Source organism: Rhynchophorus ferrugineus, unplaced genomic scaffold (assembly GCF_030347505.1).
Source record: "Rhynchophorus ferrugineus isolate W39M unplaced genomic scaffold, kcgeb_rfMv2 rfM4, whole genome shotgun sequence".
In the NCBI taxonomy this organism is placed as follows: domain Eukaryota; kingdom Metazoa; phylum Arthropoda; class Insecta; order Coleoptera; family Curculionidae; genus Rhynchophorus; species Rhynchophorus ferrugineus.
The window spans coordinates 2247706-2273334 of NW_027472583.1; the positions used below are offsets into that span (position 1 = coordinate 2247706).

At 32.2% G+C, this 25629-nt stretch overlaps 1 protein-coding gene across 7 annotated transcripts in view; it reads left to right on the forward strand.

Annotated features, from left to right (window-relative positions):
• The window catches only part of LOC143195919 (uncharacterized), a 392362-nt gene that overhangs the window by 345999 nt on the left and 20734 nt on the right, over positions 1-25629 (forward strand). For all 7 annotated transcript variants that reach the window (XR_013005613.1, XR_013005612.1, XM_076403442.1 and 4 more), the window contains exon 6: positions 168-310. Coding sequence is in view for 5 of the 7 variants with exons in the window: in XM_076403442.1 (XP_076259557.1) it covers positions 168-310 (143 nt within the window). In the remaining 2 variants the exon portion in view is untranslated. The remainder of the gene's footprint in view (positions 1-167; positions 311-25629) is intronic.

Consider the following 25629-nt stretch of genomic DNA (forward strand, 5'->3'; position numbering starts at 1 on the left):
ACGAATGAATGGTTTAACATTTCATCTTCTAATGCTATCGAACATGATGATATTAAATAGAAATCTCCATATCATCTATATCACAATAACTTTTGAGTTAAATCAAATCAATACTATTTTAAAAAGAATGATTTTAATGTATGTTAATATATCGTTACTTGTTTCAGAGCAAAGCTATTCCAACACGAATAAAAAGAAAAACACATTTTCTCGTATCCAAAGAATTTTCAAGACGTCCCACCGCAAGGAGAAACACGGGTCCAGCTCACCAAGACACGGTAGAGCGGCTACCAGAGGTGTACCTCAGAGGGTAAGTGATATTACTTTCAAAGATATGTTGGTCTGGAAATAATAATAATTCATATTTAGTAAACTTTTAATTTCAAAATTTTTATGACTGACTTTATGGAGTACATTAGAAGAAAAGTATATATGTTTAGGAGAACCTTTTTCAGAATAATTATTCCAAAAAAATATATTAGTGTACAAACTTTAACAACCTATAGCTAATAGGTACAGTTTACAATAGTTAACTGATTATTAATTGATGAATTGAATAGAACATAATCTGCTGTTATTTTTCAAGACATCGAGTATTGTTGTCACTACAACAAATGTAAAACTTTCACTGGTCCTCTATTATTTACAATATTTTAAATATCAACCTACCATACAGTAATAATAGAATCAGAATCAGAAGTAAGACAAATTTCAAATGATGTTAATTAGTAATTATAAAAAGTCGTTTAAAAATAACTAATCTACAGAAACCTCGATCTTTATTAAAGTGCATTTTTTGAGTAGACGGCTGCTAAATATGTAGAGTTACATACGGATAAAAGTAAAGCCTTATTGTAGACATTTGTGCTTCTATAGAGATTCGGAGCCGAATGAATTTGTGTCTTCCTATTTAAGCTTTTAATTTTAATTAATTTAGCATATTTTCAACATATACCACTAGGTGCTTCCATCTATTTTAATCTGCGATATCTATTAGTAAAATTATCAAACATCAAAAATATCAAGTCCATCGATTTCAACATATAAACACTTGTTTCGGAGTTTTGAAAGCGGTGATTTTGTCCGAAGGCAAAGAGCATTCTACACTGGCAAAATTTTGAAAACGGTGATATGAAGGTTGATGTTACTGGTTGATGATTCATGTAAAACAGAAGAATTATGTGCAGAATTGTTGGCAGCAATACAAGAAACCATTTCCCACCGTTTGAAGAATGTGAGAATGATCCAAAAGTTTGGACATTCCGTGACGTATGACTCGAAGCTAAGAGACATCGAAGGATATTTGGTTATATGTGAAATTCTGCTTTATGTGTGAAAATGGGAAAGATTTTTTGCATTGTGTTATTACTGGTTATGAAAAGTAGGTCCATAAGATAAACCAAAACGAAAACAATAATGGGGACCACTTGATCATAAATCATCAACGGCAATATATACTATCCTTAGCTCCAAACTAATGCTCTGTATTTGGAGGGATCAGCTTAGCGTAGAATACTATGAGCTACTCAAGACTAATGAAAGCTTTAATAGGAACAGCCACCGACTACAGGTGATGCGATTCAGCTCAAGAATACAGAGCAAAAAAAACTGCCAGAATAGATGAAAGACGCATCATTGTTATTCTTCTGTATGACAAAGCTCGATCACATGTTGCAAAATCGATTAAAACATACTTGAAGATATTAAACTGAGAAGTGTTGCCCATCCACCGTATTCTCCAGACTTTGCTCTTTGTGGTTACTACTTGTACCGACATATGAGTCGTGACCTGTTCGAGCAGCGCTTCACTTTTTATAAAGATTCGTGCGAGATGAAATCCTTAAATTACCTGAAAGAGGGGAAAAAAGAATGGCTTGAAGAAAATACGTTGTACTAATAACTAAACTAATAACTTCTCAATAAAGCTTCAACATTAAACGAAATTTATACATATAATAAATAAAGTAAATTCACATTTTGATACATTAAAAAACGTACAAAACAAATAAAATCGACGACAAAAATACGATAGCTCTTTCCCAAATTTACCACCTCAAAGAATTATATTTAGATTTATTCTTTCCCCCTCCCCAATAAACAATCCAAAATTTAAATTCCCAGTAATTATTTTATACACTAATAACAATTTAACTTGATTTAAAGGACAGAAGGAGATTTTACTTTAGATAATCAACTGCGCCCGATAGGCCCATTTAGGGCCTACCCCAAATAGCCATCCCTTACGCCGGCCTTCGCCTTCTCCGCTCCCTTCATTGCCATTCAACACCCCCGACGCCTTTAACCCACCCGTAGTGGCGGCGCGTATGAATAAAAAGAAAGGTACCGGAGCTGGATGGCGAACGGAGAACGGTCCACGTCGGGAGAAAGGACGGGAAAGAGGTGGGGCGAGGCCGTGAGGTAAGGGGGTGCGAATTTCTGTAGTTGTTCGAGCGCGAAGGGGTAAATAGACGGAAATTTACATATTTTATTACGCCTTTCCGAAACAGCGAGTTGTTTTTGCCCCCGGGGGGATCGGCGGCGGGGGGCCCGGGAGGGGGATGGCAGACGGGCAGACCTGGAATATTTGTGGATTTCCTATTGTATTCCGCGAACGCGGATAGCGGGCGGATGAGGGAGATGGGAGGTAGAGGCGAAAGAATAACGGGCCCCGGCGCTGGAGAAAAAAGTTTAGCAGTCGTTGCGAATAGGTTGATTATGCCTGCGAGGAGGAGGAGGAGGTTAGGGTGGTCCGAGGGCCAACGTTCCCGTTAGGGGACTCGAGGAAAAAAGGGCGGTAAATATTTGCTTAAAATGAAAGTTTCATTTGTCGCGAGCCTCTACGAAAAGATGAGTAAATAACAGAAAACAAGTAAAAGGTTTTACACTCGACTATTAGACTGAACTCGTCGTGCCTTTCTTATCAAATATCGTTCAAGTTTTTCTGTTCTCTTTCTATGTATTAAATTTAGCCTTTTAGATTAGTATGATCGTATGATCATATACTAATTCATATACTAAACATTATATAAGTACCAGTATACAATTTATAAATAACTTTAAAATGGTGTTACCAAAACTTGTTTTCACGCTATTCTCATTATAAAATCAGAAATATATTTTATATATAACATTAAATAATATAATAAACGTCTGTATATTAAAATATATGCAAGTTATCTCAAGAACTAACACTCACCAATATTTTTTTAAATTGCATTTAATTGTATCTAAGTTCCAGTAGCTTTCTGTTAAATATAGTTAAACCACATTACTGCCAATTCATATTTTCTTCTATTTTCCTCATGTGTACCATCTAGGTAGTTTTATTTTGTCTGTATATTTTCATTACTTAAGTAAATACCTGATTATTCCTCCTTACCCTCCTTATTCTAATACATGTAAGAATCAGTTTAGATCTGCTGCAGGATTGCAATTTAAAACAATTATTACTACATCATATTTAAAAGAGAGCTTAGAAAGAAAATTTGATAATTTCTTTAAACTATCACCTCAATAAATGGGGCCATATTGGCATCATACTGCCACCTTAGTTACAAGTTACAAGTTAGTTGGTTGCTAGAGAGTTATACAGACATATACCCAATAAGACAGATTAGTCGCAAATAATTCACAATCTCACAATTCATACCTTAAAGGTAAATTACAAAAATGTAGTTAGTTTCATTTTATCAATATATTTTCATTACTCCCTTTGCCGGCTTGGTGGCACAGTGGTAAAGACGACAGGACGGCCCTCCTACTGTTGCGATAGCCGCGGGTTCAAATCCTGCTGGGAAAGGGTCGTAAATTTATGTTTGTGATTGTCCTAGGCAAGAGTGTAAAATCCGACAAGGAAAATGATCCCAGTTACGCCAGTAACCAGGCTGGGTAAGACGGGATGTCTTCTGGGATGATTTCTAAGTTGGTCACTCGCTAGTCGGGTAGGCTTAATATTGAGGACCTTGGTTGGGAGCCCACGTTGAATTGTAGGTCCAATCCAGATAAACCCCTAGTAAACCCCTTGGTAAAGGGATATATATATATATATATATATATATATATATATATATATATATATATATATATATACGAATATCTATGCACACTAATCTTACACCTAACTATTTTCTACAACTATCCTATAATAATTATAGTAATATATTAATTATAATATTAGTTGTTTCCGCTGTTATCGCTCTTCTTGGAAAAGTGAAAACAGTTCTGAGATGCGAGCAAAGAATATGGTGAATGATTTTACCAGGACATTGAAGAGATAGAGAAAAGATACGAAGGAAAATGGGAATGTTCTTCTTCCTTCCGGATTTTTCCCACCAGCGAAATTGTATAAAGACGAGTCTCACTGGGAAAAGTAAAAGGTTATAGTGTGCTAGTGAAAGCATATTAGATAAAAACTGTGCTAATAGTTAATATCGTTAATGGTTTGTAAACCAAATAATATTATTCAAGTATATACTTTTTTATTTTAATGTAATAATTCGCTTATCATATTTACCTAAATTGCCAAGAAACGTGTCGTCCTATGACAAAAATGCAGCACATATAAAAACATAGTTACATTGCAGACTTTTATTATCATTATATTCACCAAAAAAAATCGTTCTATTAAAAATTGTGGAACCCACCAAGTATCGCTTGTTTTGCTTCTCGATATTTTTAGAAATTACATGAATTTTTCTAACTGTTAACTTGGCTAGGGCGTGATTTATCTTTAATATCGAAATTTCCTATGCAATATCGAGCAAACCAATTATGTTATTTTAGCGTAGTAAATGACTAATGGTGCTTCTATACATCTATATTATTCTGTGGACCGTTACCTTTCAAACGCATTATAGTATGGTTTCATTGAACAAGTATTACTAGAGATAGGCAAATTTAGAGCCATGTATTGGAAAAAATTTAGCTCCAGTCTAATATATTTATTAATCTTTTATGACTATACAATATTACTTGTTATAGTTACAATGCTTTCAAAGCCCATTTATCATTGTATCTACTCAAATTTACATTGTCCCAATAAATTAATAAAACGGATCAACATTAGGGAAATAATTTATTCACTGTCGCAAAACCAACAATAATTTTCAATTCGCCCGCAAAATAGAACAAAATATACTATCGAGATTAATACTAATTAAAAGGACCCCAAAAGCTCATTATCCATAACATACATTCGACATCAAACGATGCCTGTTCATATATCAAACATTAAATATTTCAAAAACCTATTGTCAAATGGTTCATTACGGTTAATAATGTCAGATTTTTTTTAAATTAAAGGTCAGCGCTGTTATAATATTTTGTCATATTTGTGATAAAAGATGAGTCATGGTGGCATATTTAAATCCATAATAAATAAATAATGAAAATGGCAAAAAATCGCCATTTTTCCTGAGTATATATATATATATATGGAAAAATCATCAAAAAATTTCAGGTTATCAAATGGATTTAAAACTTCATATTACATAAATAATGCGACGAAGAAAACGCAGAAACTGTCAATTTTTGTATAAAGTTTATAGTTTTAGAGATATAAGCAATAATGGAGTTTACATTATTTTTGTGAAAAAACATAATTTTGTTATAACTCTAAAACTTTTGAAGTGGGACCTAAAATTGTGCTACCATCTTATTAAGCAGTTAATTTTACATGAATCTTGATGTTTTTAATAGTATATACTAGTTTAAAGTAGAGTTATAACGAAAAGTCTGAAAATGGCAAAAAATCGCCATTTTTCATGAGTATATATATGGAAAAATCGTCAAAAAATGTCAGGTTATCAAATGGATTTAAAACTTCATATTACATAAATAATGCGACGAAGAAAACGCAGAAACAGTCAATTTTTGTATAAAGTTTATAGTTTTAGAGATATGAGCAATAATGGAGTTTACATTATTTTTGTGGAAAAACATAATTTTGTTATAACTCTGAAACTTTTGAAGTGGTACATAAAATTGTGCTATCATCTTATTAAGCAGTTAATTTTACATGAGTCTTGACGTTTTTAATAATACGTAATGGTTTAAAGTAGAGTTATAACGAAAAGTCTGAAAATGGCAAAAAATCGCCATTTTTCCTGAGTATATATATGGAAAAATCGTCAAAAAATTTCAGGTTATCAAATGGATTTAAAACTTCATATTACATAAATAATGCGACGAAGAAAACGCAGAAACTGTTAATTTTTGTATAAAGTTTATAGTTTTAGAGATATGAGCAATAATGGAGTTTACATTATTTTTGTGGAAAAACATAATTTTGTTATAACTCTGAAACTTTTGAAGTGGTACATAAAATTGTGCTATCATCTTATTAAGCAGTTAATTTTACATGAGTCTTGATGTTTTTAATAATATGTAATGGTTTAAAGTAGAGTTATAACGAAAAGTCTGAAAATGGCAAAAAATCGCCATTTTTCCTGAGTATATATATGGAAAAATCGTCAAAAATTTCAGGTTATCAAATGGATTTAAAACTTCATATTACATAAATAATGCGACGAAGAAAACGCATAAACTATTAATTTTTGTATAAAGTTTATAGTTTTAGAGATATAAGCAATAATGGAGTTTACATTATTTTTGTGGAAAAACATAATTTTGTTATAACTCTAAAACTTTTGAAGTGGGACCTAAAATTGTGCTACCATCTTATTAAGCAGTTTATTTTACATGAGTCTTGATGTTTTTAATAGTATGTAATGATTTAAAGTAGAGTTATAACGAAAAGTCTGAAAATGGCTAAAAATCGCCATTTTTCCTGAGTATATATATGGAAAAATCGTCAAAAATTTCAGGTTATCAAATGGATTTAAAACTTCATATTACATAAATAATGCGACGAAGAAAACGCAGAAACTGTTAATTTTTGTATAAAGTTTATAGTTTTAGAGATATGAGCAATAATGGAGTTTACATTATTTTTGTGGAAAAACATAATTTTGTTATAACTCTGAAACTTTTGAAGTGGTACATAAAATTGTGCTATCATCTTATTAAGCAGTTAATTTTACATGAGTCTTGATGTTTTTAATAATATGTAATGGTTTAAAGTAGAGTTATAACGAAAAGTCTGAAAATGGCAAAAAATCGCCATTTTTCCTGAGTATATATATGGAAAAATCGTCAAAAATTTCAGGTTATCAAATGGATTTAAAACTTCATATTACATAAATAATGCGACGAAGAAAACGCATAAACTATTAATTTTTGTATAAAGTTTATAGTTTTAGAGATATAAGCAATAATGGAGTTTACATTATTTTTGTGGAAAAACATAATTTTGTTATAACTCTAAAACTTTTGAAGTGGGACCTAAAATTGTGCTACCATCTTATTAAGTAGTTAATTTTACATGAGTCTTGATGTTTTTAATAGTATGTAATGATTTAAAGTAGAGTTATAACGAAAAGTCTGAAAATGGCAAAAAATCGACTTTTTTCCTGAGTATATATATGGAAAAATCGTCAAAAAATGTCAGGTTATGAAATGGATTTAAAACTTCATATTACATAAATAATGCGACGAAGAAAACGCAGAAACTGTCAATTTTTGTATAAAGTTTATAGTTTTAGAGATATGAGCAATAATGGAGTTTACATTATTTTTGTGGAAAAACATAATTTTGTTATAACTCTAAAACTTTTGAAGTGGGAACTAAAATTGTGCTACCATCTTATTAAGCAGTTAATTTTACATGAGTCTTGATGTTTTTAATAGTATGTAATGATTTAAAGTAGAGTTATAACGAAAAGTCTGAAAATGGCAAAAAATCGCCATTTTTCCTGAGTATATATATGGAAAAATCGTCAAAAAATTTCAGGTTATCAAATGGATTTAAAACTTCATATTACATAAATAATACGACGAAGAAAACGCAGAAACTGTTAATTTTTGTATAAAATTTATAGTTTTAGAGATATAAGCAATAATGGAGTTTACATTATTTTTGTGGAAAAACATAACTTTGTTATAACTCTAAAACTTTTGAAGTGGAACCTAAAATTGTGCTACCATCTTATTAAGCAGTTAATTTTACATGAGTCTTGATGTTTTCAATATTATGTAATGGTTTAAAGTAGAGTTATAACAAAAAGTCTGAAAATAGCCAAAAATCGCAATTTTTCCTGAGTATGGAAATGGAAAAATCGTCAAAAAATTTCAGGTTATCAAATGGATTTAAAACTTCATATTACATAAATAATGCGACGAAGAAAACGCAGAAACTGTCAATTTTTGTATAAAGTTTATAGTTTTAGAGATATGAGCAATAATAGAGTTTACATTATTTTTGTGGAAAAACATAATTTTGTTATAACTCTAAAACTTTTGAAGTGGGAACTAAAATTGTGCTACCATCTTATTAAGCAGTTAATTTTACATGAGTCTTGATGTTTTTAATAGTATGTAATGATTTAAAGTAGAGTTATAACGAAAAGTCTGAAAATGGCAAAAAATCGCCATTTTTCCTGAGTATATATATGGAAAAATCGTCAAAAAATTTCAGGTTATCAAATGGATTTAAAACTTCATATTACATAAATAATACGACGAAGAAAACGCAGAAACTGTTAATTTTTGTATAAAATTTATAGTTTTAGAGATATAAGCAATAATGGAGTTTACATTATTTTTGTGGAAAAACATAACTTTGTTATAACTCTAAAACTTTTGAAGTGGAACCTAAAATTGTGCTACCATCTTATTAAGCAGTTAATTTTACATGAGTCTTGATGTTTTCAATATTATGTAATGGTTTAAAGTAGAGTTATAACGAAAAGTCTGAAAATGGCAAAAAATCGCCATTTTTCCTGAGTATATATATGGAAAAATCGTCAAGAAATTTCAGGTTATCAAATGGATTTAAAACTTCATATTACATAAATAATACGACGAAGAAAACGCAGAAACTGTTAATTTTTGTATAAAGTTTATAGTTTTAGAGATATAAGCAATAATGGAGTTTACATTATTTTTGTGAAAAAACATAATTTTGTTATAACTCTAAAACTTTTGAAGTGGGACCTAAAATTGTGCTACCATCTTATTAAGTAGTTAGTTTTACATGAGTCTTGATGTTTTTAATAGTATGTAATGATTTAAAGTAGAGTTATAACGAAAAGTCTGAAAATGGCAAAAAATCGCCTTTTTTCCTGAGTATATATATGGAAAAATCGTCAAAAAATGTCAGGTTATCAAATGGATTTAAAACTTCATATTACATAAATAATGCGACGAAGAAAACGCAGAAACTGTCAATTTTTGTATAAAGTTTATAGTTTTAGAGATATGAGCAATAATGGAGTTTACATTATTTTTGTGGAAAAACATAATTTTGTTATAACTCTAAAACTTTTGATGTGGAACCTAAAATTGTGCTACCATCTTATTAAGCAGTTAATTTTACATGAGTCTTGATGTTTTCAATATTATGTAATGGTTTAAAGTAGAGTTATAACGAAAAGTCTGAAAATGGCAAAAAATCGCCATTTTTCCTGAGTATATATATGGAAAAATCGTCAAAAAATTTCAGGTTATCAAATGGATTTAAAACTTCATATTACATAAATAATACGACGAAGAAAACGCAGAAACTGTTAATTTTTGTATAAAGTTTATAGTTTTAGAGATATAAGCAATAATGGAGTTTACATTATTTTTGTGGAAAAACATAACTTTGTTATAACTCTAAAACTTTTGAAGTGGAACCTAAAATTGTGCTACCATCTTATTAAGCAGTTAATTTTACATGAGTCTTGATGTTTTCAATATTATGTAATGGTTTAAAGTAGAGTTATAACGAAAAGTCTGAAAATGGCAAAAAATCGCCATTTTTCCTGAGTATATATATGGAAAAATCGTCAAAAAATTTCAGGTTATCAAATGGATTTAAAACTTCATATTACCTAAATAACGCGATGAAGAAAACGCAGAAACTGTCAATTTTTGTATAAAGTTTATAGTTTTAGAGATATGAGCAATAATGGAGTTTACATTATTTTTGTGAAAAAAACATAATTTTGTTATAACTCTGAAACTTTTGAAGTGGGACCTAAAATTGTGCTACCATCTTATTAAGCAGTTAATTTTACTTGAGTCTTGATGTTTTTAATAGTATGTATTGGTTTAAAGTAGAGTTATAACGAAAAGACTGAAAACGACCAAAAATTTGGGTCATCAAATGGACTAAAACATTCACATATTATGAATATTGAGATGGAAAAATCGAAAAAATAGTTATATTTTTCTAGAGTAAATAGTTTTTGAATTTTATTAAAAATTATAAATCCTTTTTAATAAAATACATATGTTTTAGATAATTTCTTTAAAACTCAAAATGTTTACAAAAATCTATTTTAATGTCTTACTGAGCATTCAATTCTACATAAGCAGTGGTATTTTAATCAATATATATTCGTGTCAAAGAGAATTATGATAAAAAACTTTGAAAAAATGTTTCTGCTTATTCGCATAGTTTTTCTATCCATCGTAAACTACTAACAACCTTTCCTTACATTAACCCAATACATCCTTCAGAGAGCTTTACTCTATAGACCTAATACTTCTCCCAGTTAATAGAAGAATTAAACAGATTTTGCTCCGGAAAATCCCTAGACGAATTCACGAATCCCGAATACAAATTAGTTGCTCCCCCACGTGATGCGAAACATAAAAAAAAACACACACACCGGCCTCCTCATCGACCGTCAGGGGGAGTGGGGATCGGTTTCCGATTGTTCGACAGACTGATTCGCCAGACCGATGGTATTGGTCGAGAGAGGGCCACACGAGCCGTACTTGAAACAAGGGCGAATCGGTGGCATTGACAATGACACGTAAGGTTTCAATTCCACTTAGACAACGTGGATATCGACGACACGGCCAGAGGTAGTGATATCGACAGACAATAAGTGTCAACCAAAAAGGAAATAATGTGTAAGGGGAGTATTTGAGTGAACGTGAGCTAGACACTGAAGTAAAGAGCTGTATACAGAGTGGTAAATCTACAAGAGTTTCCGTGCAATAATATGTTGTAACAACTTTTTTTGTATTTAAAATTAAACGACATATAACAGGTCAATTGAAAAGTCACCGGCCTGAGACATCCATATATTTTTCAGATATCCCTAAGCCTCAGAAGACGCGTGTACAAATTTGACAGCTGTCGGATCATTAGTTTGTGAATTATAGCATTTTGAGTAAAGCAACTTTTGTTATTCAGAAAAAAATTGATAAAAAGGAATTTCGCGTGTTTATAAAATATTGCTTTTTGAAGGGAAAAATACAGTTCAAGCAAAAACATGGCTTGATGCTGAGTTTGCGGACACTGCCCCAGGAAAATCAACCATCAAGGATTGGTATGTTAACTTTAGACGTGGTGAAATGAGCACCGAGAACGGTGAACGCAATGGACGCCCAAAAGACGTTGTTACCGACGAAACCATTTAAAAAATCCACAAAATGATTGTGAATGACCATAAATTGAAACTGAATGAAACAGCAGACACAGTAAAGATATCAACTGAATGTGTACCATGAACGTGTGTATCATTGACCAAAAACAACGACGAGTTGATGATTCGGAGCATTGTTTAAAGATGATCAAGCGTAATAAATCCGAGTTTTTGCATCGATATGTGACAGTGGATGAAACATGCTTCCATCATTTCACTCCGAAGTCCAATCGACAGTCATCCGAGTGGATTGCACACGATGAACCCGCTCCAAAGCATGGGAAAACGCAACAGTCGGGTGGCAAGGTTATGGCGTCTGTATTTTGGGATGCGCATGGAATAATTTTCATTGACTACCTTGAAAAAGGAAGGACAATTAACAATGACTATTACATACCATTACTGGACCGTTTGAAGGACGAAATCGCCGAAAAACGGCCGCATTTGAAGATAAAGAATGAGATAAATATGAAGTGCTGCTTCACCAAGTCAATGCACCGTGTCAAAAATCCATTCGTTGGGCTTCGAATTGCTTTCTCATCCACCGTATTCTTCAGATCTGATCCCAGATGCTCGATGGGAAGAAATGTTCGTCGAATGAAGAGGTGATCGACGAAACTGAGGCCTATTTTGAAGCAAAGGACAAATCGTACTACAAAAATGGTATTGAAAAGTTAGAGGGTCGCTATAATCAGTGTATAACCCTTGAAGGGAATTATGTTGAATAAAAAAACTAATTTTGGCCAAAAGTATGGTTTACTATGGTAGGCTGGGGACTTTTCAATTGACCTGTTATTATCTGTAACAAGCTGACCTGTAATAAGCTGTTGAGCTAATATTTGCTTTAAAAACTACTGCAATTCCTCACGGAATCTATGTATTAATAGGCTTAGCGAAAATGCTGCCTCCCGTTATATATAACAAACCATTATGTGTAATTTACAATGTTGAAATATTAAACAAAGCAATGAAACTTTGAAAATTGCAGCGTCATTTGGAACTAAAACATCCTGACTATAAAGAAAAGCCAAAACAGTTCCTAGCAAATAAGAAGAAAGAGTTAAATAATAGGGGAAAACAGAGTCTATTTTTTTGCAAGGAGCGCAAGCTCATAATCTTGTCCTAGCTTCTTATGAAATTTACCAATTAATTTCCAAGTCCGGCTGTCCACACTTTATCGGTGAGAATATAATACTTCTGTCGCTAAAAATTGCAGCATCGCGATTGTTCGAAAAAACAACAGCAAAGCCAAATACGTCAATTAACGTTATTGAAAAAACAATAAAGCGCACGATTGTGGGTATAGGAGATGACATATAAAAAACACTTGTAAGCCGTCTGAAATCATGAATAATCATTATTTTTCCTTGCAAATTTGATATGTTTTTTACGATATGAATATCTTTTATGAAACTTTATGATGTTTTGGAAATCTTTACTAACAGCAACGATAGCCGAAGAAATATTTAGCTTCATTAATGATTATACCAACAAAAATAATATTGAATGGAAAAGTGTGGGAGATTGAGGAGTGATGTATTGAGTAACGCATTCGTACTATGCTTTACGCAAGTGTAAAAGTTGTAACACCAAAATATGTATAGACACACTGTAGCATTCATAGAAAGGTATTGGTTGTCAATAAAATGCCATTACCCTTGACAGCAACGATTCAATGACATATTTCATAATCTGAACTGTTTGGTAAAAGTGGCTTACATATCTGATATTTTTGAATTTTTAAATAATCTAAACATGACACTGCAAGGTAACAATGTACTCTTAACAATATTTAAAATGTAAGAGAAGATGGAAGCTACAAGAAAAAAAGCTTAATGTGTGGGCACAATGAGTGGAAGCAGGGAACCTCAAAGCATTTAGTAATTTAAGTGATTCTTAAAAAAGAGTACAATATATAACATGAAGCATTGCCACAGATGGCTATCTTAACATAAATTAAAGAATAGTTGTTAGGTTAAGCTTTAATCGTGCGAAATTGCACGTCTCCAAGTGCTCCTCCAAGCTTTCCTCAAAAAGGAAGGCTATATATATTATATATATATATATATATATATATATATATATATATATATATAGATATAGATATTTTATAATAAATAACATTGATTCTTCTGATTCTTGAAATACCTTCAAATTAAGTGTTTTTATGAAAACGGATGGATGTCCACTCACCTGATATTAATTGTTGTTATTTCCGTAGAAATTTATATCATCGGGGGAAAATTAAACAGGCCAATTATTATTGTGCAGCTTTATCATCGCCATTCTCTTGCAACCATCCCACATCACAGCCGTATTTTATCAGCCGTGATATTCGTTCGTTCGTTGACAGCGCCATCCGCGGCGAAACAATCAAATTAAATTCGGGGCACCAGATGCATATTACACATATGCGCAGCACACGCGGAAAGGTATGAACGTACAATAATTATCCATCTGGCATAAATATTTAATTTAAGTTCTGTTTATTATGACAAAATTATAACATTAAAGTTATATCATAACATGTTGTCAGAAATTCTTTTCCGTTTTTTTTTTGTCGAAGAGAACATATTATTTGCATAATGGATAGTTATTGCGAATACTGGCCCTTTGGTTCTGTACATTATGGCCATCTCTGGGACAGAGCAAGCCGGATCTTCCAGATCTTTTTCGCTACTACCTGCAATATCAATATAATGTCTTATAAACATCCATTTATAGAAATTCCAGATTTTCAGTTTGAATTTCTAAATCGGCACTAAACAATCAACCAACTACACAGAGTAACAGCGGTTGTTGAAAAGGCATTCGAACAAAAAAAAGCTGCCCTGCAATATTCCTGATCGTCTCGCAAGTTTTTGATTATATATCGCATTTGGGATTAAACTACAAAATGAGCAAATAATTACCGCGGAATTACATTGACATTCTCTCAACACTTCAACGGTATCAAACCTATTTCGGCTGGAGTTCGATAGGGTAATAATATCTTGGGGCCACTCCTGCATCTGTTCTACACTGTCGATATACCAACAACAAAACAAACAGGGAATATTTATTAACATTGGAATATTTGCCGACGACATAGTTATCATGGCAAAAGATACAAGTAGCAATCAATGAGATCTTCAAATGGACTACAATCTGAAAAATACAGCTTAATAGATCCAAATCATGTTCGTCTTGCATTGCGGCAAATTAACTTGACGGATCCGCATTCCTCAAGCAGAATCAGCTAAGTAGATTAAATTGGAACATCAGGTTAGACAAAAAACAAAGCAGATTAGAGCTCAAAGTCAAACAACCATACTGGTTAATCGAGATATACAGAAATCAAATTGATATAATTCTTCAAAGCCAATGTGGACTTGTGAAGTGCAGTATATATTGCACTAAAACGTCACATCAACTAAGAATCCAACGCAACTAAAACAAACTTCTACGATTAATTAACAATATTTGTCGCTACATACCCAACGAAAAGCTGCACGATAACTCCGAAATGAAATGGTTTTGCGAAGTGATCCAAGATTTTACCTTAAAATATGAAATAAGATTACTAAATTACAGCAACGTGGAAGTAATACAGCTACTAGACAACATGCAGGAAATCAGAAGATTGAAGCGAACCGAACCACACGAAAAGTATAGTGTAATCTTAACTTTAGCATAAATACTTTAGTTTTATTTTAATTTAGGAAAGACATACCGATTTATTAATTCCGCACTCGCCTTTCTGCTGTAAATTTGTAAATTAAGATTGTACTAAGCATATCTAATGTAAGATGTAATTAATTTTAAAAAATCTGTCAGGCAATTTATGTATATCATTCTAAAAGAACAATCTCCTCTTATTCTTGATTCTTCGAAATCGGCGAAGCCAAATCTGGAAAGTACGGAGGGTTTTGGGGCATTAATTATAGCGTATTCTGAGTTAGAGCTATATACTTTAGCTATGTCCAAGAGCTCTATTTATTGTCACCACCTCATAGGTCAATGCTGCTTTTCTAGAAGAGAATGAAAACATTGTTATAGGCCTGTTGATTTTCTTCGTTGTTCTAAAATGTGAATAAACGGCCTCTTTACGAGCTGATAGTTATTGTAAAAACAAGTTCACAGATTTTTTGAGTTTATTAATAAATATATACTAGTGTGACTGATTCCTAATATGTTGCTATCTTTTTGTTGCTTTTTCTGTAATCACATTGGTGTTTTTTGTATGTTGCTCTTTGAATAAGCCTCGTGAATTTGTTGTCTTGAGACTATGATTGAAGTTAATAGAGGTGAATACAAAAGCTTTTCCTCGCACTACTGTTTTTAGACTGCCAGTCCGATGGTCAAAGGAAGAAGGTAGTGATGAACTAAGAAGCATAGCAGACGGAATATATTTACTACTTATCTTTTTCTGTTCGTGTTTGACTATCTCCTATATAACGTTTGAAATTTCTCTTGGGTTTTATTAATTACTTTTATTTTCTGGTACTTAATAATAAGGTAAAAATATTAAATGAGTGAAAAATAAAAATACCACACATCAGAGCAGAATCGACAAATTACAACTTCTAATGAATGATAATTAAAGGATAATAACTCCTAACGACATTTGCCGATAGAAATTCATTAATATGTCTCTCTGGTACACCCAGTTCTTGCCAAGAAACCCGTTAGTTTTTTCAAGAAGGCGAAGGAGAACGAGTTGCTCCTCGATGTTTAATTAACGGTGAAAAAAGCGTAAGGTTTCGAGTTAGAGCTTCGGCCTGGATAAAGGAAAACCGTCTGGATAATAAATTAGACCCCGGAACGCCTCGCACGCGAAGGTGTTGGAGTTACGCGCCTTCTCCATATGTCATTGTCTTTTGTGTCAGCGTTTAAATATCATTCTCTCGCTCTTAGTTACCGATGGAAAAATTTGAATAATTACTCGTCAGCCGATGACAATAGGTAGATTTCCGTACTTAAAAACAGCAAAAAAATAGTATATTAAAAATAATTACATATATGGGAACGATAATTTCTAATCTATAATATTAATAATAAGTGTTTATGGTAAAGCAATCCTTGTAATGATCTTTCAGATTTGTTATTATTTTATGTATGTATCGAACAATAAGAGACTAATAAAAATAAATCTCACAGCTGAACAAAGAAGACAATTGCAGCAAAACAGGATGCCAATAAATAAAAATAGACTAAATAATATCATACAAACCCTGAGAAGATAAATAAAGAAAACATTAAATTATTACCTTCTATGAGAAACTTACATATGAGAAAAACCCTGTGGAAGGCCACTAAAGGAATAAAAAGACCAAGAAGCAGTCTAGAAAAAGCTCTTCTATTGGCCAACTATTTGGAAAGTACTTTCCACCTATATGAAAGAGACTGAAATCCTACCTCAAATAAATGAAGTAAGCACCAAAGAGATAGAACTAGTAACACTAAACGAACTAACAGAAGAAATAAAGACGAATACTAACCAAAAAACAGGACATAGGTATGATCTAACTACAGGAGAAATTCTTAAGCACTTGTCAATCCTTAGATTATAATATATGCCTACCTGCTGGAAAGTGGTAGAGGTCATTATAATTCCTAAACCTGGAAAACCTAAACCTTGTTACCGGTCATATCAAAACTATTTGAAAAAATACTACTGAATAGACTTAAACCTATTATTGAAGAAAATTGCATAATTCCCCTGCATCAGTTTGATCTTAGATAAAAACCCGCAACAGTAATGAAAGTAAATCAGTGCGAATTTTATCAATAAGCACACTGTTAAAATGCCAATAATCATTAACAATCGTATTATTCCATATGCAAACACTGCTAAGTACCTAGGCATAAACATAGATGTGAAGCTACGATGGTAAGAACACATTTAGAAGAAAAGAGAAGAGCCGAATCTCAAATATAGAAAATTATATTGGTTATTAGGTACACCCTCTGAACTATCAATTCGAAATAAGTTGATACAAAGAGGTACTAAAGCCCGTGTGGACACACAGCATACAACTTTGGAGGTGTACCTGTGCAAGCAATATAAAAGTCACACAAGGATTAGATAGAGCATACATAGAGCAAGGTACTAAGGGGTATTTTCAATGCCCCTTGGTATGTAATAAACAGCGACCTCTATAGCTCCTATACCTAGGAGTGAAGAAGGTGGCAGACGAGATAAGACATGTTGCAAAGAAGCGTGAAGTACGTCTTAATAACCACGAGAACATCGAAGCAGTCCAGCTGCTAAATCAAAGTGCAATAGTGAGAAGACTTAAAAGGACCAAACCTTTTAAGCTAGTGTAGTAGAGTGAGTTCAAAGCAGGGCACGGTGCGTGTTGTACACTGTTGATGTAAAACACCTTAACATAACACCAAACATTGCTGGTTAATCTTATTCTAGATTAGTTGAAGTAAAAATGAACAATAAAAAAAATCAATTATGAAATTAATAATATAAATATGTAGGTTGGTTGCGACGCAAATTTAATTATTTATATTTAGGGCAGTCCTGTAAATTTAAGTTTACGTTAATTGTAGATTTCCTTCGGTTTTATAGTTTAACGAATCTAACTTATTAGACCTTTAACTGATGTTCCTAACATTTATAACATGGAAAAAAAATTATGGCTTGATACAAAATATAACATCGCATTGTATTGAACGTCTGGCGAAGTTAGCGAACCAAAAAAGGTACCGAGTAAAGAGAACATACGTGTTCAACAAAGAAGAATCCCATTGACTTGTTGTCGATTGTTTCGGATAGCGGGGTTCACGTACCAAGGCTAGACGAAACGTATCAGAAGTTAGACCTGATCAGGACCTCTTATGACGCTTATAACCATAAATATCAAGAAGACCAGAAATCGTGGAATTTTCGGGAATTCCTTAAGAGTACGAAACATGTGCGTTTTGTCAGCGTGAGAAGTTCCTAGCTGAAAGAGTTTTTCCCACACCGATGTTCTCAGCGAATTGGGGTACAAAAAAGGGTTTCTTGAACCAGCCTTGTCCACCATCACCGAAAACCCGAGGGACGAGCTCTAGAGATAAAACAATGTTCATCGACGAGAACAGTTTTTTTGCATCGACAATGAAGGAAAGAGATGAAATGAGAAGAAGAAAGTATTGTTAAAAATGTTGTTGAGAATTGAGAAGAAGAAAGTATTGAACTGATTGAAGAAAGTAGTTGAGTTGAATTAATTGAAGAAAATATTGAATTGAATTGAATAATCAACGTATTAATTAATATCTTTAAATATATATATATATATATATATATATATATATATATATATATATATATATATATTTACTCAAAGAAGCGAGAATATAAATTGTATTTAAATTACAACCTTGTTTTCTCTCCCACATCTCAACAAAGTTAATTAATAGGACTAAATCCGAACCTATACATCATTTAATAAATTAAACATACATACGTATTAGGTCGTCTATAAAGTGAAACTGAAAGTTCACCTCGATAGGTCCGAACAATTCCTCTAATTCCGCAGAACGTATAAAAACTTCGGCTTGCAATTACTCAAAAAGGCTACATTGTTAGTCTACCGGCACACTTTACGTATGCATATAAAACCTCATCGTAAAAACGGGGATTATTGCGCAAAGTCCAACATCCAGACCGTTTTATTATTAATTAAAAAGTTTCCCCCCCTCTTTAGACGATCTTTCTCCTACGTTTGTCTGTTTTTTTTATTTACCCGATCCCTTTTCCATCTCTCTCCCTCTACTCTCTGCCGTTTACTCTCTACCTCCCCGCCATTTCTTTCTTGTTTTTCGGTCCTTTTCTGAACGTTTAAGCTACGGCTTTTTTTTTCGAAAAAAAAGCAGGAACGGAACGCTCCAAGAGCAAATATTGGATTTCTAATCCTTTGTCGTTTCCAAAAACTCCAATTAATTAAAAGGTTCCTTTGTATTTTTCAATTTCAATTAGGGTTTTTGACGACCGTCTGGGTTTCGGTAAATACATTTTTAGGTAATGTGAATGAAGCGAATTTCAGTGGAAGTTTTGGGCTCTTTCTTAGCTGAAAATCGGGCATTTACTCAAAAACAATTTCTTATTATAATGATTTTTATTTTATAAAACTACTGTAGGAATGTTTGGCTGGTCGGTCGGAATATGCGGCTGTCGATGCGATTGTTTGTCCGAACAGTCACTACTATTTTTGTGGAACGAATTCGCACGGGAACAGAAAAGGCGGCTCAACAAAAACTAGTTTATTTTGATCTTAAATAGTTCATGTGTTCGACAAGAGGATGAATACGATATTAGGTTACTTTAAGGAAGTTCGAAAGCGCGATGGAAGTGGTACTGTTACAAGGACTAGAGAAAAGAAAGAGAGACGTCGTCGCGATGGTCTTTTATAGCCGAGAACCGCATGGTACCAATCTACCATCGTTACCAACCTTTGAATTTAATGTAGATGTAATAGTGGTGGTCTAAAGGGTTGTAGCGATCGCGGCACTACCTAAGTCCAAACATAATTAAAATACCTTAATATTAAGATGTTTTAATTCAAAGTTGTTTGCAAATACTTACAACCAATTTGCTATGCTATACGTTACTGCATATATTAAAAACACTTTAAAAACAACACACAGTTCCTCTATTTTACGGAATTTGTATCTAATTTAATCAGTTCTCATTATTAAACAACACTATTAAGCATTTTTTCTATTAAACTGTTGTAAATAATTAAATATTAAATTTATTTCGATGCACCTAGTATTCTTCATGATATAGTTCGCATTGCAGAACCATTTTACTTGGAAATCAATGAAGAAAAGACCAAATTGTTGATAACTGATGGATCTTTTGCCACTGTAAATCTCAACAGGAGCCAACTACAGCAAATACAGAAATCTCGAATCCGGAATAACACAGGGGAAGAAAACCATCTACAACTGTTTAATCAATTTACGACTCTAAGATAGTACGTGTGGAGAAAAGAAACAAAACATCCGCTTCTTTCAAATGTAATCCGCATATTTACAATGCAATTACAATTCTGTATTGTTTAAAAACTTGGACATTATTGCAGTCTAGCATCTAACTTGAGGACTTTCAAATACAATGTTTAAGGTCACTTTTAAATGTTTCTCTCCGAGATTGTCTTAGAAATCAAATTGTTACTTTAACAGTACATGATTAAGAAATAAATCTATAGACGAAAATTGATTTGGACATGCCTGTCGAATAAAAAAGGAACGAATTCCTTACAGATTTCTATGGCGAAATCGACCTTTTAGATAAAGGACATGGATCAAGGTCATATAAAGCCATGTTAAAAATAGGAGACTAACATTGTCTGGCAATGTGGTGAGGAATATTGGTTGAGAAGTAAATAGTTACTCTTCCGTCTATGGATTGCTGAACAACAGTCAAGTTCACCATCAAACAAGAAACGATGGTAGAATAGTGTGAATCCCTTTCTTCAGCTTCATAACAGTGACTTACATTGGTAAAATTATTTTTGCAATTATTACGACAGATTAAGAACTCTGCTTCCTTGGAATGTATGTTTAAAAAATCTCTTCGCATTATTCAAATTAGAGACCACTTCTATGGTATACGGTTAATAATTTTCAGAGAGGGCATATCAAATATTTAATTTTTATGCAATCTTACCCATAATCTGATGAAACAATAAACGCCGATTATTATTGTTAGGCTATCAAACCAATTGGATTTATAAATTCATGATAAGAACTTGTTAGAAGAGAAAACATTATTTTTTCATTAATATGACGACCAACATTTGTTAAAATATGTGATTAAACATTCTTACTCTTAGTGGTTTAACAATCTGCTCAGTAGACAATAAGCATCTCCTATGTGAAATATTATATTAATTAGTTAGTCTTATTCTAACATTTTGAATAACACTCGTTATGGGTTTTGAAGGGATGATGCACTTCATTAAAGACATACTACAAAGCAGTGACAGTGGCACACAACATTTGATGATAGCTATATTAGACTTGCTAACAATACCGCATGCCCCATCATTCCATATGACCAAATACGCTAAGTAGTGATTCTTCCAAGTCCAAGTTTTTTTTAGTTTATTGAGTATGCGCTTCTTCCACGGTAGGAGTCGGTCTAAATGCATACCAAGATATTTAGCATCCTCAGCTTGGAGAAGTTGACTAACTGATATTCACTGATGAGGCATATTATTCTACGCAGAGTGAATGTTAAGAGGATAGATTTTATTTCATTTGTTTTAATACGCATTGTATTCAACCACAGCTATACTTTATGTATGTTTGGAGGTTCTTTGATGCTGTTGTATGAGATTCTTTGATGCTGTTTTTGGATCTTCGTGAGATGCTAAAATCGCTGTCTCGTTTGCATAGGTGGCCACAGTAGTGATTTTTGTGATCGTTAGACCAGTTGTATACAGGATAGAACTCCTAAATATATTGGATGTAATTCAGTAAGTTCATTGCTTTGTTTTTTCCTGAAATATCTATTTGTTAAGTAAAATATTGGTAACTGAAGATATGGATGAATGAGTTTCTTTAATTTAACCTGTTACCATATGAATTATACTTACCTAGTAGGTAAACCTATAGATCGATAGGAGGTGACATCTTCTAGTGTTTTTCCGGTGTCCTGTTATTCTTTTCTGGATTACATGTTATATGCCTTTATGATTGCACATTATGTTTTTAATGTAGATGTTTGACTGCTAGCAGACGCGTAAATAAGTGTATCAAATTGAGAATTCTTTCAATATCCAGCTTATTGTCCAGATTTAGTTCCGTCTGATTTTCAAATTTATCGATAAATCTAACTAAATTCACAACAATCTATGCTACATTATTGTCGAAAAAGAAACTATGTTTAAAATAAATATTTTCGCAAGACCATTTTTCTCATTTTCATAAAAATGTGCACTCTAAAATGTTCGAAAAGCAAATGTCGTTCAAAATGGCGTCGACTTAAAAACTCGACGCGAGATTGGACCAAAATTAAAGAAAAAAACCAGCTCGCTGGAACCGTATTTTTTGTCGTTGTTTTTCTCCATCTTCAATCCTTTTTTTGGTAGTTTTTAATGAATCCACACCATTTCAGAATGTAATGAGTTGCGCCCGATTTTATACTTGGAGGACCTCCGAAATCGTGATTAAAATTTCTTTTTCGACGTAAAGCGAGTCAAGGATGGTTGCTGAGTATAATGCGGCAGCGAACGTATGTTCTGGCTCTGTCGGAAAAACAACCAAGAAAGTTGTTGCGCTAAAAGCGACTGTTAATGTTCTGCCATGATATCTTAACAGGCTTTTTGCTACGAGGTTGGAAATGAAAGTAAAGAAAATAATATCTAACGATGCAATCCATGGATGCTGTCCATCCTCCCGTCAAACATATGCTTTTATTCAGCAGTGTTTTCTGTTCCATTGCGAATTCTTTCCACAAAAATAGTAGTGAGTGTTCCGATGAACAGTCGCGTCGACAACCACACATTCCAACCGACAAGATGAACAGCATTGAAGCGAACGATTTAATTATAAAACAGCCAGTATTAATCAATAATTATACTTCTTCATGGAAGAATATATCTGTCACCACAAAATTAGTTGACAGTAAACGCAAATAAAACTTTACAGCAATAGGTAGCTTATTTACATTGGTATAGAAGTAATTTTCTCATTAGAATCATAATCCTTTGTAATCTCATACCCCTTAAATTTAAATGCTGACAGGACTATATTGCTCCATATGCCGAAACAAATTATTATTCATTTTATCGACGTATTACGTTCCGGTAATAACCAAATGTTTTCAGTCCCAACGGAATAACAAATAGCCATACGTGCAAAATAGTGAGTTTTATATTAATAAAAAACTACGACAAATACAGCGACCTCTGGCGAGATACGCTTTTTTTTGTTTTCGACGTTCGAATATTAAAACTACCGCTTTTTTGACCGAATAGAATCCTATAAATAAATAAATTACTGTCAACAAATAATCAATACGTTCATCGGCTGCAATATTCGGTACACGTAATGCAAATCTAAAAATGAATGTATGTTTTCGGCCCTATATTTTATGACACAATTTTACTGTTCGTCCTTTGAATGTTTCTATTAAAAACTCACAGTTTTCAACTTCAATTTCGATGAAATATTTTGAAATGAATTTGGGTTCGATATATTTTTTAAAATCCTCATTAATTTTCAACACCTAATGGGCTCAAATAGGATTCTTTATAAAAAATTAACTATATAAATTTATACTATAGGGTATAGACGAAATAACATGAACACGATGCATTATATAGCCAGTTCAATAAAACAGCGAACTCACGTCATCTAATTTATCAACTCTAAGTACTAGTTCACTTTGGCTTTGACTTTGACAAAATTCTAATCTAGATAAAATAATGAAATTAAATATAATAAATTTTAACATTATAATTTATTATTGAACGGAAATATTTTTTAACAAAAATCGAGAGAGTAATCGAAATATTACTTAATATTACCATGAAAACAGTCAATATATTTTACTATTTATCATTCCCAATTTTAATCTTTTTATCCTATTACATTAACAATCTTGAAAAATATCATATCAAAATGCTGTAATATTAATATACAATATATTGTTATTTACAAGCAAACTTTTAAAGCAAAAAAACTACATATATTACATATAAATCTATGAAAGCATAAATTGGGTACATTTTTGTCAAGGTCGCGGGTAGGACGACAGAACCAGAACCTTAAAAATCAGTCGAATGAAAAAGTAGAACCAAAAATAGTGACTAAAACTACGACTGAAACAGTTGATAGTAAATAGTAAGAAAATCAGTCGGACCGAAGAGAGCGGCTGAAAACAGTCGGCTGAAACAGTCACTGGCAAAAAGTAGTAAAATCAGTCGAACCAAAAATAGCGACTGAAACAGTCGATAGTTAAAAGTAGTCAATTACTAAACAGTGGATAGTCTATTCACAGATATTGGGTATCAGATATTAGGACGCTGGCATTCATTAAAATTAAATTTAATTATATTAATTATTTCGTTAATTTAAGTTAATTAAAAGCCGAATTTCTGGACACAGCGAACATCAGATCAAAAAATCGAACATAACTTGAAATCCAAAATTGTGTAATATCCTGTACAATTTAATTCCTTTGTGCCACTAGTAATTTCAATTAATTTCAAACTATTAAACTAAAATTATTTAATTTCCCTTTCGGATTTCAAAAGCTCTAACGAACAATGAGTTCATTTGGCAAACTATATTCCTGAATTGTCGTTATTTGCTTCTAACTATGCCTAGGATTATTAACGAATCCATAGATAATTTAATTGAACTTAATAGGTTATGCGGAAATTAATAGTCAGTTTCTCAGGCAGAAGGAAAATAATTATGTAGTTCCGAAAATATCAACAGAGATAACCAAAATAATGATTGAGTTTTTATGTTTTCATTATTAGTCTAAAATAGAGTAAATGATATTGTATTATCTTAAAATTGATGTCAAGAAACTGAAGAGGATTTTTCAAAAATTATTTTTGTTGTTTCAGTAAAGATATGTTTCTCTAGATATTTACATCTAATAATGACCGTACTATCAGGTATTTCGCTTTCATTTGTAAGTTTTCCTTGTATGATGAAGTTAGAAAAAAATACAGTTGGCCAATTTCTATAAAAGGATATTGTATAAAATTAACCGAATTTACAGTGATATCTAGTAGGGAATATACATATTACTGCTGTCTTTTAAAATCAAAAGAATTGGGGTTATTAAGAATTATACCGAAAGTTATAGGCACTAAAATAAATACCCAATAGTAAACAGTTCAAAAATTGTTAGTTGAAATTAAAGAATATTAGATATGCTGAAGCTAATAATATTAAGGAATTTGTCGCCGTATACATGAAAAATAAATATATAACTAATAAATACAAAACTATATTTTTAATTTAACTCCAGTTTAATCTATTAGCTAGTAGTAAAAGGGCATGGAGTCAATTTTGACGAACTCCCTGATTAAAGCTTTATAACGAAGCAAGATTAAAAGCTAGTTAGGATGAAAGTTTCGTCATTATCTGCTTTGATCTTCAAGTTTTTTTTGTCCTTATACCGAGCTCGGCGCATTGTCGCTAG